The sequence below is a fragment of the Varanus komodoensis genome, unplaced genomic scaffold (genome assembly GCF_004798865.1).
Source record: "Varanus komodoensis strain SLA01 unplaced genomic scaffold, ASM479886v1 scaffold1, whole genome shotgun sequence".
Taxonomy (NCBI): Eukaryota; Metazoa; Chordata; class Lepidosauria; order Squamata; family Varanidae; genus Varanus; species Varanus komodoensis.
In genome coordinates, this window is record NW_025335268.1 from 76,783,696 (window position 1) to 76,800,731 (window position 17,036).

The 17,036-nt window shown below is 39.1% G+C and overlaps 1 protein-coding gene across 11 annotated transcripts in view; it reads right to left on the reverse strand.

Moving 5' to 3' along the window:
• The window catches only part of REPS2 (RALBP1 associated Eps domain containing 2), an 86,306-nt gene that overhangs the window by 48,705 nt on the left and 20,565 nt on the right, over positions 1 to 17,036 (reverse strand). For 9 of the 11 annotated variants that reach the window (XR_006414709.1, XR_006414716.1, XM_044429948.1 and 6 more), the window contains exons 2-6: positions 10,000 to 10,123; positions 7,593 to 7,741; positions 5,707 to 5,833; positions 2,134 to 2,231; positions 364 to 502 (exon numbers count right to left, since the gene is read on the reverse strand). Coding sequence is in view for 9 of the 11 variants with exons in the window: in XM_044429948.1 (XP_044285883.1) it covers positions 364 to 502; positions 2,134 to 2,231; positions 5,707 to 5,833; positions 7,593 to 7,741; positions 10,000 to 10,123 (637 nt within the window). In the remaining 2 variants the exon portion in view is untranslated. The remainder of the gene's footprint in view (positions 1 to 363; positions 503 to 2,133; positions 2,232 to 5,706; positions 5,834 to 7,592; positions 7,742 to 9,999; positions 10,124 to 17,036) is intronic. The other 2 variants (XM_044429961.1, XM_044429971.1) reach the window with 1 other exon arrangement.

A 17,036-nucleotide genomic window follows, 5' to 3' on the forward strand; every position in this document is an offset into this window, starting at 1 on the left:
TACTGATGCATGCTTTGTTGTGATTTCCTTGGCTGTTGTAAGGGTTTGTATTTTTCTAATGGATTTTATGATTTTAACTGTTGTTTTATTGTTCCTTTTAGTGTTTTATTGCAAGCTGCCCAGAGAGCTGTTTGAGCTATGGTGAAGCATATAAATACAATTAATAAATAAAGCCCCTACAGGAAACCACAGTAGTATTTTTAATAGGAAAGCAGGACCCGTATGTGTAACATCCACAACATGACCCCATAAAACCATGCACAAACTTTCTTATGGAGTTTACACTAGGTTTATGAGCATTTTATTTTAAATTTTCTGGCCTTTCAATTTAACTTTCCTTTCTATGCATTCAGTGAACATTACCGGAAATGAAAGAATTCAGATCAGGTTGTAAGGACTTGAACTGGTTGATGTAATATTCTCGTTGTTCCTCAGTTATCCTCCAGGGGTCATCTGGGTAATTACTATTACTGTCATGTGGCTCTCTCTCTACTGAAAAAGACTTCAAAAAAGGGGGGAAATTATCATTTGGAAAGGCTATGACTTCTGAAGTTTTAAAGAGTAAGTTTTACTCTGTTCTCACTCCATCGCTCTTTAAAATAAACAGATGATGAGAGGCAGAAGTTAATAATACTCCTGTTGGATTTACAATGCATTTATCATATAACAACATCTCACCCTCCCATAAAATGTGGAGCATGGATATTTAACAAAATTATGCCTTTTCAATGATTTAGGAACTGAAGGTGGGAACATACCCCCATTCAAGATCAACAAGAATTAAAAATCTCGCCTTCATCAGCATGGTTCTCAGCAGAATAACTCTCCAAAGAAACTAACTGTACTTGGATATTTTATTTAATGAAATGTTTGAAGAAATAAGGTCCTTCAGATCACCCTTCCACTCATTTGGATATTTGTGTGTTTTACTTTTTAAAGTTACACAAGTCACGTTATTGGCATAATCTACCTCATGGCTGCTTTGTTATAGACAGAAGTCTAAAAGGAATATATAAAGCTGTTTAAAAACAAACAAATAAAAATAAACAGGATATAAACAAGGTGAAAACTGTGGTAGTTAATTACTGTGTGCAGAGTTTTACCAGCTTTAGCTGCAAAGGCTGAACAGACTTGAGATTTCCAAAAATAAATGGAAAAAGGAACCATCCCAAACAGCTTGATTGATGGTCCTCTTCTCAAAACAGGAAAAAGACCAGCTCATGTCACACAGTCATGTCACACAGGTATTCATTTATTAAGATTATCTAGGCAAGCACCTCAGGTAGCTAAACATTCGCACAGGTGCTCTATTGGTGCTCTATTAAGCCCACAACGGTTAGTCACTGCAGCAGGTACAATGGTGCACAGATGGCCACACCCAGTGACATCATTGCCCTACCCGGGCATTTTGCTTTTCAGCACAGAGAAAGGGACTTTGCTTTGGTTTGCACATGCCAAGCTAATGGGCTCAATGAACCCTTGGAACAGCAACTGCTCTTCCTAATGCTGGCCAAATCTCCTGGCCCATGGAGGAATCCCCACTCTGAGTTCACAGAACCTGCAACCTCTGAGTTTGGAGAGAAGAGTGGAGATAAGTGCCAGGCTTGAACGAAATCCAGGAAAGCCCCTCAGGACAGCCTGTAGAGGTTGTCTTCCCTTACAGTATAATAACATGAAATCCAGTTCATAAACTGTTCATGTTGTACTGCATTAGTAGGGAAGAAAAGAAAGAAGTTTTGTCTTTACTTTTCATGTGTAAAATTCACATGAAAAACAAAAGCAAGACAATAAGGCAGGATTGCACTTCCTCTGATGAACGTCTACGTATTCCATTGTGAGGTACTTTAACAGCACCTCTTCTTTAAAATATTTTATGGAATTTAGACTATTACTTTCCATTAGGAAAGAAATGACACCTAGAAGCTATTCCATTACATTGAAATGCTAATTTTACATTCCAGTTGGCCTGGGGCATTTTTCTAGTGAAAGCCACTCTTCCAGCTACTGGGTCCATCTGTTTGTGGATCCTTTCAAGATTGTGTTCAGCATTATTAATCATAAAATCACATCATTTATAGAGAATGGTTTTATGAAACAAAGAAGCTTTTCTTTTAATCATATTTACATCCTTACCCGAATAAGAGAGGAATGTGCTGATACAGATTTGGTTCCATAGTTTCCTGATGTTGCTCCATCTTGTTGGAGAGTAGAAAGTCTAGCTTCATAGGAACCTATGCAAGATTATGAGGAAATATTTGCTAAGTAGCACAATATCAAAGATGACGACATAGATAGATGAGTGTCTTTTCAATATTAAAACAAACACAGCCATGTCATACCCCTTTCCCTCAAAGATCACTTTAATACCACAATGCATTATTTAACCAGATAAAGTGTGATGCTAGGTAACATACTGTTAATTGGTTCTATATAGCAAGAAAATATTCACCACTCATGTTACAGGTTGAATGTTAATGTCCACTCACTGAAAATGTAATAAAAGAAGGACTGGATTTTTTCAAAGTGTTGTACTCTGGACAAGAAAGCCAAAATTTTAATTTTGTATTTGTAAATCAATGTATTTTTTGTATTTTTATATGTAATGGTAATTTATTATGTACTATTGTATTTTAATGTATTTTATCATGTTGTAAGCCGCCCCGAGGTTTCGGCAAGGGGCGGCATAGAAATGTTATAATAATAATAATAATAATAATAATAATAATAATAAAGTATGGTCTTAGGAGACATGTTAACTTCATGGATAAGATTAATTCACTGGTGAAGAGTCAGCACAGGAGCTAAATTTCACAGTATGGCAAGCAAGAACATCAGCATATGCCAAGCTCATGAGAACTATCTAATGTTCTAATCCAGGATGATTGCCAAATGCATATCTACATAGCATGTAATCTGAAAGTACGTTCCACTGAAACTCATAAAACTAATACCCAAATAATTCTGAAGTCTGAATATTCAGCTTTGTACAGCAAGGAATGGAACCTAGGATTTAAACGCAACTGTAGTTAATTAGATTCTTGGAAATTATAACCTCTGTCCTATTCTAAGAATCACAAGTACAGATGCTATGTTATGTACAGTGTTCTTCTCCCCACTAACATTTCACTTACTCATAATTATTAAATGTTAAGTCCCACTAGGGTCAATAAGTCTAGTGTGTATAGAACTGCAAAATCTATAGGTACTATTCCTGGATACTATTCCTGCCATCACAAAAATTGTATGTTAGGTACAAATCTGGGGATATAAAATAAATGAACAACCTTTTAAAATCTTAGATTATTTTTAAAATGTTTACTAAAATAGATATTTGCTTTTAACTCTTTACCTGAATTATGATTTTAAATGCATTAATCATGTAATGTCAGGGATCCACATAAATAGTGATAAAAGTTCTTACCAAGCTTAGAGAACAATCTTCTACCCTTACAGAATGGGTTTACCCTCTGAGGTCCTTGGAAGAGGAAATCTAAGCCAGGACCCCCTGTTCTAACCACTGATGAAATTTCTGTAGTGTCTTCACAGGGTAGGGGGAACATGCTTGCTGAAGGTCTTCTGGTGTGTGGGGAGGGAAAAGCCTTGTCTCCCAGCCCCCTCCACCAGCAGAATGCAAAAATTATAGAACTTAACGGGTGGAAGAAAACAACAACCATGGCTCCATTCTTGCTTGTGCCCTGCTAGCAAGACACTGGAAGGCTATGGGGTACATCAAAGGTTCCTACATGAGAGCACTCTGTTACTGAACATAGGACTGCTCTCTTATGGTAAGGACTGTGTACAAACCATAACCTTAGACTATATTTTCTTCACTGATTGGCAGTGGTTTTCCAGGAATTTTTCCTAGCTTTGGCTGAAGATGCAGGGACTAAATACAGGACCTCCTCATCCAAAGTATCTGCTCTATCATTGCCTGTAATACACATATTTCAGTCTTTTATGACCTGGCATAAGCTCTGGTCAAACTAGATTTGCAAGTTTCTGTAACACTTTAAGATGCTTTTGCCAAGAGGAAAAACAAAACAAAACCCAGAAACCCACTGCCAGTGTGATTCTTAGTGTTACAGTTAAGGTTTCCACAGCTATCATTTGTGATGAGTAATATGATTCCTTCTATCCATCTATTTAAAATATCCATTTGAAAAACTTCTAAAACAGTTTAAGGTAAAGAAAAATGGTAAACAAAAATCAGCTTTTTAAACTGTAACATTAAAATCTAATGACAATAGAGTATTAGATAAAAATAAAAATAGACTAAAACCTGTCAAAAGGTTTATACACCAGATCATCAAAGTACTGTGCAGAATGGAAGATGCGTGGATTTCTAGTATTCATTATTATGTACCTTTTCATTCTTAGATGGCTATCAGGTTTAAATTATTTGTAGGCAGTAGATATGGCACTTTTTAAAAGGCTCAAAGCTGCTTTTTATGAAGTTAGATTATCTCTCTATCTAGCTTTACATTGTACTCTGAATAGCAAGAGACATCTTTTTCACCATTTGGTCATTTTTTTTCCTACTAAACAATGTACCTTAGTTAAAATTGCCTTTTAAGAGACTGAATTATTACAAGCATTCAGGTATTCTACTGAAATTGATTTTTGATTTGGTAAAAACCTAAATACAGTAGGCAGGTTAGGACCTTAAATGACCTGTTTTACTCAGGGGCAACGTATTTGTACATAATGAAGGTAGAAAAGGGTGTGCCACTCCAGTTAAGATTGGCTGCTTGGCTGCTGTCAAACAATACTGAAGCTGGTGTCTTAAGTATACAAGATTGTTCATCTTTGCTTGTAATATAGTGATGAAAGGACACTTCACCTACCATTTCACATGCTTTCTGGAGCAAAAACGAATTTACCTGAACTCTTAAATTGAAGGAATTTTTTGGATCTTGTTTGTTTGTTTGGTAATATAGCTCTTTAGTTGTCATTTTGATTTCACGTTAAAGAACCTTTTCACTGCCAGAGTGAGCAGGTGCTTTTTAAAGTGAACAACAAAAAGTGAAAGCAAAGCTCTGGCTGCATGCACAATTTTATGTGACTCTTAGCCAATGATAACAGGAAAAAATGAAGAAATGCCATTCTAACCAAAGGAAGAAGAAGAACAGGTGCTTTAAGAGAAATTCAGTTCTAAATACTTGTCTAACTAGATAGACAGTGTAGGGGGTACATTCAGAATATATGGACAGTTAGCAAATAAAAGATGACACTTTTATATAACATGGCAGCAGCATGATGGTTTTTACCCAGTTCAGTACAATGAAAGATTTGTTAACAGATGCTTACAAGTTAATTATCAGAAAGAAGACGACAATACAAAATAATGAGAAAGTACCGTATTTTTCCCTCTATAAGACGCCCCCATGTATAGGATGCCCCCCACTTTTCCTACCCAGCTCCAGTGAGCAAGCAGCTGCCTCACGTGTGTGCCGCTTCACCACTGCCCCCCGAACCCCAACACGCTCGCAGTTCTCCTTGCGGTTCTCCTCTTGGCCCCCCATTTATAAGATGCACCTCGATTTTTAAGTAAATGTTTTAAAGAAAAAGTAGCGTCTTATGCACGGAAAAATATGGTACAATGTTTGAGACAATTTCTAAATAAGGATGTAATTAATCCAGGAAATTGTTGGTTGATTCCTAAACTGATTTTGTGATTAAATTACTCCAAAGCAGACCTCATCTTACCTCCGTGCTGCTGCTCAAGCCCACTTCTCAATACACCATACCCATAACTCAAGGGAATCCTCTGGTAGGTTGATGGAGAAGTAGGGGGTGAATCAATGGGAGACATGGGAGGAGACTTGGCTTCTTGCTTCAAGATAAAAATAAGAAATATTTAACAAAGGTCAGAAATTCTGGCTAGTCCACAACAATAGCAATTTCATCTAAAATAAGCTAGAAAATTAGAACTGAAACAAATTTGTCCGCATAAATTTGCCTTTGCCAATTTTGGTATTGAATGTTTGCTCAACACTCATGTCACTCATTAAGACACGATCTCAGAAACTGCTTTCAGTATCTGATTTCTGACAGCAACGTACAATATTTGACAGTATCTGACTACTGTTGAAATGAAACTGTATTTAGTTCTTAATTTAGTATTTAGTAAAACTAATTTAGTATTTTATAACTAAGACCTGAGAAAGACCTAAGAAAAGGCATCCTGTTTGAGACCTGAAAAAGACCAAACAGGACAGTGTCTAATCCAACTAACACAACCCAAGCCCTTCAGAGATTTAGGACTTCAATTCTCATCATGCCAGCAAGCATGACAAATGATTGCTAGGAACTGCAGTCCAAAATTCTGGAAGGCGCCTGGTTAGGAAAGGTTATTTGAATACTCAAGTTTGAAACTAAAAACTCCAATGTTTAAATTTTGGAGACCATTTCAGCTTCACATAGAACCAAGAAAACCCATGTGTTGTAAGGCATCAAGGTGGCAAAATTTTCATGTGACTATGTCCCGGGTAGATCTATTTAAAATCACACCAGGAAGACTATGGAAAGGAAGAGTTGCTCTGGTGTTCATAAATTAAATAATCCTGCAAGGAGCTGCTTCACAGAAATCGCTTGCCATGTTTCTGTATCACTGTATGCCAAGCAGTCTTCCACACAACTGGTTAAACATATGCATGAGAATTGGTGTTTTCTTGGTGTTAAAGCTCCACAGAATAATGGCTTTCCATTCAACTTCTAAACAATGTCATCTCTGCTTCAGGTAAAAACAAACCTAGGCCCTAAGAAACTATTCCAAGCACAATTTGCAATGAAGCAGTAATCAACTATTCTGAATATATTCTGAGAGTTTAAATATTAAGCATGTAGTCCTATGGGTTCTGCCATCATTAGTTGGAAGGCTTTGAACTCAGAGGCTTCTGTGTATCCAGCACCCTGCTGAGCTGTTGCCAGTATGGCAAAAGATATGACAGAGGTGATTTTAATTTCTTCATGCTCCTGCTGGTTTGCTTTTCCTCTGAGCTTATTTAAGCAAGGTGTCCTGATAGAACTGGAGCCAGAAGGGGCACAGAATTCTTTGCCTCTCCTTTCTCTGCCCACCAGTGCCCCCTTATAGGCCTCTGAGGCGGCAACTGTGATCTCGGAATGCAGCCAGCACGATTCGTTTTGCTTCAGTTGTGGGTGGGCTGGGAGAAAGCTCTGATTCCAGCACCCCTTCTGAGGTCACAGCAGTGTCTGTGGCCTTAGAGGGAGAATCCAAAGAATCCAATGAACCTACAACTCTCCCATGCAGTGCAATGTTGAGAATGTTGGACTGGGGACCCAAGAGATCAAGGTTCAAGTCCCCAGGTGGCCATGATGTTCACTGAGTGGGTTTAGGCCAGTCACAGACTCTAAGCCCAACGTATCCTACTGGATTGCTGTTGTGAGGATAAAATGGAGCTATATAAGCCACCTGGTTCCTCACATGAGGGGAAAAACAGGATATATACGCAATGTAATAACAATAAATAATTAAAAATACTAGTTCAGAAATCAGTTATTTGACTGTGTCATTTTCAAGTAAGACACTAAAATTGCTGCAGAACAAAATTTCCACACTGGAAGAACTTTACCTGTTTCTCTCCTTCATCCAATCTTCTGAAACTACTTTTTTCAAGTGCTGTATGTGGAATTTGAAATTTGGGCCCATGTGCTTCTGCTGGATGAGTATATCTTATTTCACTATCAGGTTTTAGAGCCACAAATCGAGGTAAGGGCAATTCTTAAATCAAAGAAATAAAAGATGACAGAAAAGCTGAGGACACATTAGTGTATTCCACTATATTATCACCACTACCTAAAAAGTGAATTTAAGAATTTAGGAAGTGTAAAAACATGACATTTTAAACTAACAGATGGAATTAATTGCATAGTGAAAACAGAATTCATACCCCATGTATACACTCTGTCTCCCTCTCTCCTCTATCTGTATCATCTTTGGCAACATTCACTGACCAATGGGCACTTCAGGGGATATCAATATTTCTAATGAAGTATATTTCTACATGACCTAGAAAGGTAAAATTTGGTAGTAATCACTATAGTCCTAATTACTAGAAAAGTACAAAAAAAGGTGGACATGTTTGCTTTTAGACACTGCTCCAGTAGAAGGCATATGGTTGGGGCTAGGCCAGGAAGATATCTCAGTGCTGTTCCTAGAAACTGCCTTTTAGCCATACACATATGGAGGCCATTTTTGGACAAGTTATGTTAAGGCAAAGTAGGCAGCCGTCCTGTGGCTAAGGAAACATGTAAACATACACAGAGAAATGGAACATCAGGGTGTAAGTCTATTTTCCAATATTATATTTCTTTTTGTACAGAGGAAGAAGACTGGGCCAAATCTGGATGAGTAGTATGAATAAATGCAAGTGCATCCCATAAAGCAAACCAAAATCAAATGATCTGAAATACATAGCCAAATATTGCACAATATCTGGGAATAGCACAGGCATCCCTTTGTTTTCCTTTAATGCAAAAGTCAGGGATTACATTCAAGGATTTTCTATATGAACCACACATTTAAATTTCATTTAAAACCATACTGTTTTCACAGAACACTCTCAAGCATAGGTGGACATATATCCAGTTAGTTATTCTACACGGAATAACTAAGTACACAATCATACCTTTTTGCAAATAAAAAACCAGGTATCACAAAGACAATAGAAATGAGTACATAATGTTTACACAGTAATAAACACTATCTCATGCAATTGCCTCAATTAATAATTAATTATTGAGTTAATCCCCGTTTGATGCCTTAATCCTAGTAGACTCCAGAAATACAGTGAAACAATGTATGCCTTGGTAAGTCAAGCTTGACCTTAGGCTTCATATATTGGAAGATATTAGTGAGATCTGTTTGTCAGTTTCCATGCAGATGCTGGATAATCATAGTTTGTTCAGGGCAGATATAACTCTTGGTAACATTAATGCAACCCATGCTTTGTAAGTCCTTTTGAAGCCATGACATGACTTTCTGCTTTACATGTAATCTTTCATGACAGTTAAGGCATGTAGATATAACTTTTAACTATGGCTAAGCAAGAAGTGACAGCTTTACAAATCCAGAAGCCATTTCCCACCAATTACACAACATTCTAAAAGCTTGTTCTTTTTTCATTCAACAGTTTAATAACTTATAACATGACCAAACTGCAAAAGAGAGATAGAGAGGGAGAAACCATGCAAGGCAACTAGGGAAAAGAAGCTGTGGGGCAGAGTCCTCAGATAGTACAAGAGTCATCTGCAATGGTTGCTAGTATTTTCAATTTGAAGTGCTATTAAATTATAAAGTCTCAAACCAGCCTTCTCCAGCCTAGCTGAAGAAAGGTTTCTAGGAGTTATAAACCAACACATCTGGAGGGCACCAAATTGACAGAAATATTTGGGGACTAGCTTAATTGGCTCCCCTCTATTCATCTCACCCTACTATACTTTGAGAACATCATCTGAAGACCTACTTACATTTCGCCTAGGAGAGGGCTTTTTCAGGAATGGCCTCATGTTGCAATGTTTTGTAACGAAGGTACATCAAGGCCCAGCAATGCAAACTTTTAAAAAGGCCTTAAAGGCTTCTGGCTTATTTTCCATTGCATTTTATTAAATGGTATTTCATAGGTTGTTGACTTTATAAAATGATTTCTATTGTTGATGTCCATCTCATACATAAGCACCTTATGCCACCTTCCAAGGAGTTTGATGGCCTTCATACAGTATTGGTGGCAGTGGGAAAGGGTCAGCTTGTGGCACTCTGAGTTATAGTGGAAAGGATTTCCCTAGGCTTGTAAATAAAAGCATTTGGTACAAAAGTAATGTAAACAGTTGAAACTGCCCAGTGAAGAATCAGTTTCCCCACAGGTGGTACCAGGACTGCAGACAGTCAATCTCCATATTACCTTAAAAAGTAGCTTATACATGTTTTAAATAAATGCACTATGGTTCCAGGAATTACACCAATTTAGTGTAGAGAATTACCATTCTGGATGCTTTCTATTCGTACTGGAAGACCAGATTGTGCAGCAGCAATTAGTTTCAGAGCAGCATAAAACTGAGCACGACCAAAATAGCCAACACGTTTAGCACCACACAATTCTGTAATCTGAAAAAAAAGACAGAAAGACCATATGATTATAATATTTAATGTTTTGCAATGCAAAAAAAATACACATCGACACAGAAAGTACGAGTTCTGAAAAACAACAGATAAACACATTGGACAAAGTCCTGGTGCAGAGATCTGGGCCACACTGTACACTTTAAAAGGCTTCTGCATTCAATAGATAATGATGTATACTCTGTCATATCCTCCCATTCAATCTTCAGTCATCTGTCCTCCCAACTCCAGATGCAGCTACATGTAATATCTACATACATCCCGATTCTTTTGCCCATCCTCAATGGAACTTTGTAAGGAAAACCTGTGTAACTACCAGTTTAAGGATACAGAAAAGGCTTTTAAAAAATAAACCAACGTTTATTTCTGTTCTTGCTGTTATCTAAGCGTCCCCTCTTACTCAATGTATAATCAGGAAGAAAATGTTTCCTCAAGAGCAGAAGAAATGTGTGTTGCACTGAAATGTTCCCTTCTTCAACAAAGGAATTTGAGTTAGGCTAACAGAAGGCCTCTTTCTGGTAGAAAGGGAAGGGAACAGTTGAAGAGCCCAGTTAGCAGGAGACTTAATGAGGAATGCTCCTGCTTCAGTCTTTTCAGGAACCCACCATTCCTCTTACAAAATTCTGCAGAATAAATGCAACTTGTTTAGTGTGCTACTAATAGCACTGGGCCATCGGCCATTTTCTATAGTGACAATTCCAAACTGTAGCATGCCTGCAAAGCTCTTCAGCAACTCAGCTGCCTCCTCCCAGTCCCAGCAAAAACACAGTAGTCAAAACAAGCAGATGGGAGCAGCGGGAAGATGCCCGAATCCAAGCTTGTCCCTGCATTGCACAGACATTTGCAAACAGTTCAACTTTCAAGAATAGTTCCCCCATCACCAAGGAGCTATTTTCCACCCCTTGTAGAAGGCACCCAATGAAGTCACTCCACTTGTTTCTGCAACTGTTTCCTGAAATACAAAGTTACCACATTCAACTGAATTTGCTTTCCTCTTGTCACCTCCCTTGATGAGAGAGATGGTTGTAGTGAAAGGCCTGTAAAAGCTTTTAATAAACAAACAAACCTTCTTCTCCTCCCACCACCTTCAGGAAGATTTGTACAAATGTAATGTTATTTTTTTATACATTTAGGAAAGAAATATGCATATATACTGGTTTTCTTTCACCTTCATGAAGAACTGTGTAAATTTAACTTTTTAAAAAGAACGTTTTGGGATGAGTTTCATAAATATAAGCATGGTAGTTTCTACAATTTAGTGAATTTATGCATATCTCCCAGAAAGCTTTTAAGTTAAATTTGCACAAATCTTTCAAAAATTGGAAAAAATGTTAAATGTATGTAAACCTTCCCAGGAATGGAAAAAAATCAATAAAATAAATTTTAGTTCACTTGTTGCTGTTGTTTTTACTGTAATCCACCTAAAGAACCACTTGGGCTATGCGGTAACATATAAAAATAATAAATAAATGAATAAATGCATGCTCCTTAGCAGAGTGGCAGAATAGGCTCCTGAGGTGTCTGGAAAGTCCCATGGAATATGTACTGGGAATGGAATAGAGGTCCAAGGGGGAAGCAAGGCATCGCAATCCTCAGACTTTCTGCCAGGAATATTGCAGGTTAGAGAGTGAATGAACAACCAACCCGCCATAGCTTATCTTTAGGGTGGCTTATTATAATGTGTGAGCCCGCTCACTATAAAAGAGATTAAAAAGCTAGCACTGATTCTATCTAAGTTTTGTCACTGTTAGCGTAAACTAAAGTAAAGCTGCTAAAGTAAACAGCCCACAATTCTTTGCACCAAAACACAATATGCCAATTCCTGCATGCCAGTCAAGGTTCTTGGTCACTTGGAAGCCCCAGAATCTCTTGGGGGCCGCTAGTGTTGTAGCCCACTAGTGTTCTAGCCCACTAGTGTTGCTTCAGCTGCAACCCAAATGCTTGTTTAAAATAAACTTTGAAAATATAAAAATAATCCTCCTCATTTTCAGAACTACTAGCCTGCTGCTGTCTGTAAGACTAGCCTAGGGGGGTTTCCTCTCTCTGCTAAACAACTCTGATGATAAGGGAACCCCCAAATCCTATTTATCTGTGTATTACAGATACCAGGCTGGTGTATAATACATAAGGTCTTAGCTGAACACAAAATACAACTGAGAACAATAAAATATAAACATCAAAACAAATCACAGCAAGACAAATAACCAAACTTAAAATGTCCAAGGAAACAGAAAAATCCAGTTCGTACATCAGAACAATATAGCTTATTAAACAATGAAGTGGGAGTAAGTCAGGGGTCCTCAAACTTTTTCTAAAGGGGGCCAGTTGACAGGTGCCTGCGGTAGGCACAGACCACCAAGGCGGTGCCGGTGGGGGCGGGGGGGGCACGGGCTGGTGAGGGGATGGAGTGCGCGCACACGAGGCAAGGTGAGGCGGAGATGGGAGGGGGCACGCAGGCCGAGGCATCCGCTTGCTTGGGAGGAGATCCGAGTCCAAAACGACTCCTCGCAAGCAGGGTGTGAGCATGGCAAGGCACCGGGTTGCTCATAGGAGATTGTTTTCTCCGATCGAGTCCAAAACCATCTCCCCATGAGCAAGCTGCCGCCGGACACATACGGAGAGGCACCGGCTTGCACACAAGGAGATCGTTTTCTCTGAGCTAGTCCAAAACAATCTCCTTGCAAGCAAGCCATGCGCCCGCCCACACACCCAGCGAGTGCAAAACCTGTGGGGCGGGCCAGTTAAATGGGCATAATTGGCCAAATCCGGCCCACGGGCCTTAGTTTGAGGACTCATGGAGTAAGTAAACAAGTTCTCACTGCCCAGTCACTCTCACAGCAGATGCTCCACCCTGGATTGTTTAATGTGACCTCCAAGCCTAGAAATGTAGGTTGTTGGGTGAGTAACAATCCACAGTTCCAGTTTCAGACATCAGAGTAAACAACCCAAAGATGACATAATTCTGAGATGTTTAGTTCAGTGGAAGCAACTAGATGGGAGCCACAATGCATGCTTGCTTGCTCGCTTGCTCATGTTCATTTCTGAATACCATTGGTTAAATAAATCCTGGGTAGCTGTGACTTCAGAACAGGGTCAATAGCTTTATCCTATCACTGGAAGGACTGTAATTTCAGCACCAGATAAAACTGTTAAGGGAGGCTGTTCCATAGTCTGGCACCATAGCAAATAAGGCTCTTTCCCTTGTTGTCATTGAAAGTACTGAAGACACTTGTAGAACAGAACTTCAGAAGATGCTCAAGACATAGGCATGATGATGTAATGCGTGGTGCTCTGTCAGGTAACTGAAAATTCTATTTACAATTTTTAAAGTAAGCACCAGCACCTTAAATAGGATTTGGAATTAAGAGGTAAAAAGTGCAGGCTGCTTCTCATAATGTTCTATCACCTACATTCTGAAGTGCCTGAAGCTTCCAGGGTATCTTTAAGGGCAACCCCACATATACTGAATTGCTCTAGTCCAATTGAAAGACTATTAGGGCCATTGTAGCCAGCTTATCACTGTTAATAGTTTAACCTGCCGGAGCAGGTGAAAGGCATCCTGAGCTACTGGTTCTCTACTGTCAGTGCGGGATCAAGAAGTACCTACAAGCTATGAGCCTGCTCTTTCAGGAGAATGCAGGTCTGTACAGAACAGGTTGCGTATCCATTTCCTGGACATGAAAGCTGCCAATCCATAGTACCTTTGTCATGTGCAGTTCTAATTACTGGCCCACATCCAGCTTACCAACTCCAAGAATTGTGATGCAGGACAAGAGTCCTGAGAGTCCCTTGGACTGCAACAAAATCAAACCAGTCAGTCTTAAAGGAAATCAACCCTGACTGCTCTTTAGAAGATCAGATACTGTCGTGCCTAACGTCTCAGGGGAGGCATTAGCACGAGAAAGAGGGCCAGAAGACCCCAGTGAGGATCAGGCTTTAGAACAGGGAGATTTATACTTGGTGCCCATGGCACAAACAGCCCCTGGCCTGCCACCTGACTCTCAAGTTTTTGAGGGAGTTCTTGGAAATCAGGAAGGGGAGTCAGTTGTCATGGAATGTGCCCAACTCAGGTGGAGACTTCGCTGCTTAGACCAATTAGAACAGAGAAGGAGACAAAGAAGTTTGTCCAATCCCCGTGGAGAGAGACGTGTGAGGAGATTGAGGTCCACATGACAAATCTCAGAGAGGTCAGAAAGGAGAGGGCAACTGTGTTCCTTGGAGCTCTCTGCGGTAGCTCCTACACTATCTGTCGTAAACAAATCTTGTAGTTGTTTGGAATAAAGGTCTTTAGTTTTTATTGCCTGCGTCTGTGTGAGTAATTGGGGACATGAGTTACGACCTCACAACAGATACTGAAGATGAAACCCAAATCCTTTGGGCACCTAATGAGAAGGAAGGACTCACTGGAGAAGAGGCTGATGCTGGGAATGATTGACGGCAATAGGAGAAGGGGACGGCAGAGGATGAGGTGCTGGATGCAGCCACTGGGGCAGTGGGTGTGGGCTTGGGTGGACTCTGAGAGATGGTGGAGGACAGGAGAGCCTGGAAGAATGTTGTTCATTGGATTATGAGTTGGGCATGACTTTGTGACCAAACACAACAGACACTGGTTCAGCACTTGTACCTCATCACCCAAATCTGATGGCAAAAAAAAAAAAAAAAAAAAAAAGGAGCTGAATATCATCTGTATATTGATGATGCCTCACTTCAAACCCTCAGACAACTTCACCTAGCTGTTCTCTATATATGTTGAAAAACATGGGAGATAAATGTTGAAGGATTCTACAACTCTGTAGCAATGTACAGAAACCCCAAGACTGTTGAAACTGTTCTTGCAAATAAGGACAGAACTACTGTGTCACTATGCCTATGGCACCTAATCTGCAGTGCCAGTCCAGCAAGATATAACTGTCAATTGTGTTATAAGAGATCATGATGAATCAACTGCCGCACTACAGCTATTTCGTGCTCTTGATGCAATACCAAATACAAAACCTAAATTTAGCACAACTAAAATGGGTTTAGCTAATCCATTTCATTAAAATGGGCTTGAAGTAGAAGGTTTTGTCCTGGAAGAGGCTATTACCGATTGGAGGATAATTGTAAGATCTTCACAAATCTAGAGATGCGTTTCTTAATGAAGGATCCCACAACTGCTTCATTTAGGGACAGTCCACTATCATAAAGAGCTACCCCCTCATTTCCTACCCAGCTAGGTAACTGTCACTGGTCAAGATGGGCAAGGTCTGCTGGTCAGCCACATCACTCCAGGCACTTTCTCCACATCTTCAGGTCACATCAACTTGAATTAATGCTACCCAGCCAGACTAGAACACAGAAACTATATCAACACTGGTGTCATGTTCAAGGTAAAAAGAAATGACTTCCAAATCTGTAACAGCAGATCACTGAACATTTTACTACATCCACACCAGGGCTAAATTTAAGAGTCCATTTATCACCAAGAAAAGCTCTACAGGGTATCTATTCAAGGAGGTGAGAAATATTACTGTTACCTCAACACTGTCATAAAGTAGACAATCATATTTAGTCATCCCCATTCTCCTTTGTCCTTTCTGAAACAGTAGGGACCCCTGGACTGAATGAAGTTAAAAAAATGTTCTTAACAGTACCATATGAGAATGAATGTGCAGGACTTGCAAGTTTGAACAGTCTTCATAGGAAAAGGAAACTTTGCACATGAAAAACTAAAAGATTTTAGCCTAGCTTTCTTTCCTTGACATTTAGTTTCTTATTATGCAAATTATTTTCTTTTCTTTTACAGAATAACAGAAACATGAGAACCTAACAACCTGAATCCAGAACAAGTTAACCACATTTTTCCTGTTCGTACAGATCAACTCCAAGTCAATGTTTATTTTCACATGATGTTTTCTTGACAATAAAATTTGCCTAGTTCCTTTCCAAAGTTAATAAGCTAAACCAGTCTTCTCCAACTTGGTGTCCCACAGATGTTTTGAACCACAACTCCCATCAGCTCTGGCTAATGTGGCCAAAAGTCAGGAGTGATGGCAACCACACCCCAAAACATTTGGTGGGCACAGGTCAGGGAAGGCTGACTTAAATAAATGCTCATCTTAATTATACATATCTTATGTCATTCCTTTGAGTTGTTACATTTAATAAAGTAATTAGGATGTCAATTTTTCCCAGTGCCTCCCAGTCAACACTGTTACATGTAGAAATGCTATACTTTACCTCTTCCCATCTTCTATTCTGGAGCCTTTTGAATATTTCTCCCATACTGCTGTCAGAAATTCTAAATTACCAAATACAAGTTTATGATAGGCCATGTCCTTAAAAATGCAATATGGTTTTCCAAATAAAACATAGAGTCATGCAATTTAAAACAAATTGAAGAAGGTAATACTAGAAGCACCTCAATAAACATATACCAGAAATCTGCACAGATCAGAGATGCTCTGAAAATCTTTTTATCAGTACACAGGGTCTTCTAAATTCAACATAAGGGCACTTGTCCAATACACTGCTGAGAACAGCATGTTTTTCAGATGAATTGATGGATTACTTGGTGTGATAATCCCCATGTCATATATCAGGTGGCATTTTCTCCTAGGTGAGTTTTAAACCCACACATCTTTTGCAATGGTAAAACATTAGTGATAAGGGAAAGGTCTGGGCTTTGTGTAATCTATGCCTTGAAGGCTTGCCACATCAGGTAACTTTCACCCACACAAACTAAGACATCTTTTATACAACATCTCAACCTTGAATAATTGTCTACAGTGCAATCTGAGTACAGTGAACTCTCGAACACCCGAGCTTGATAATATCACGTTGCATGTTTAGAATGTAAGTAGAGGCTTTGGTTTATCTTTTTGAGAGAAATGAGAACTTAACATGCAACCAAAATGAG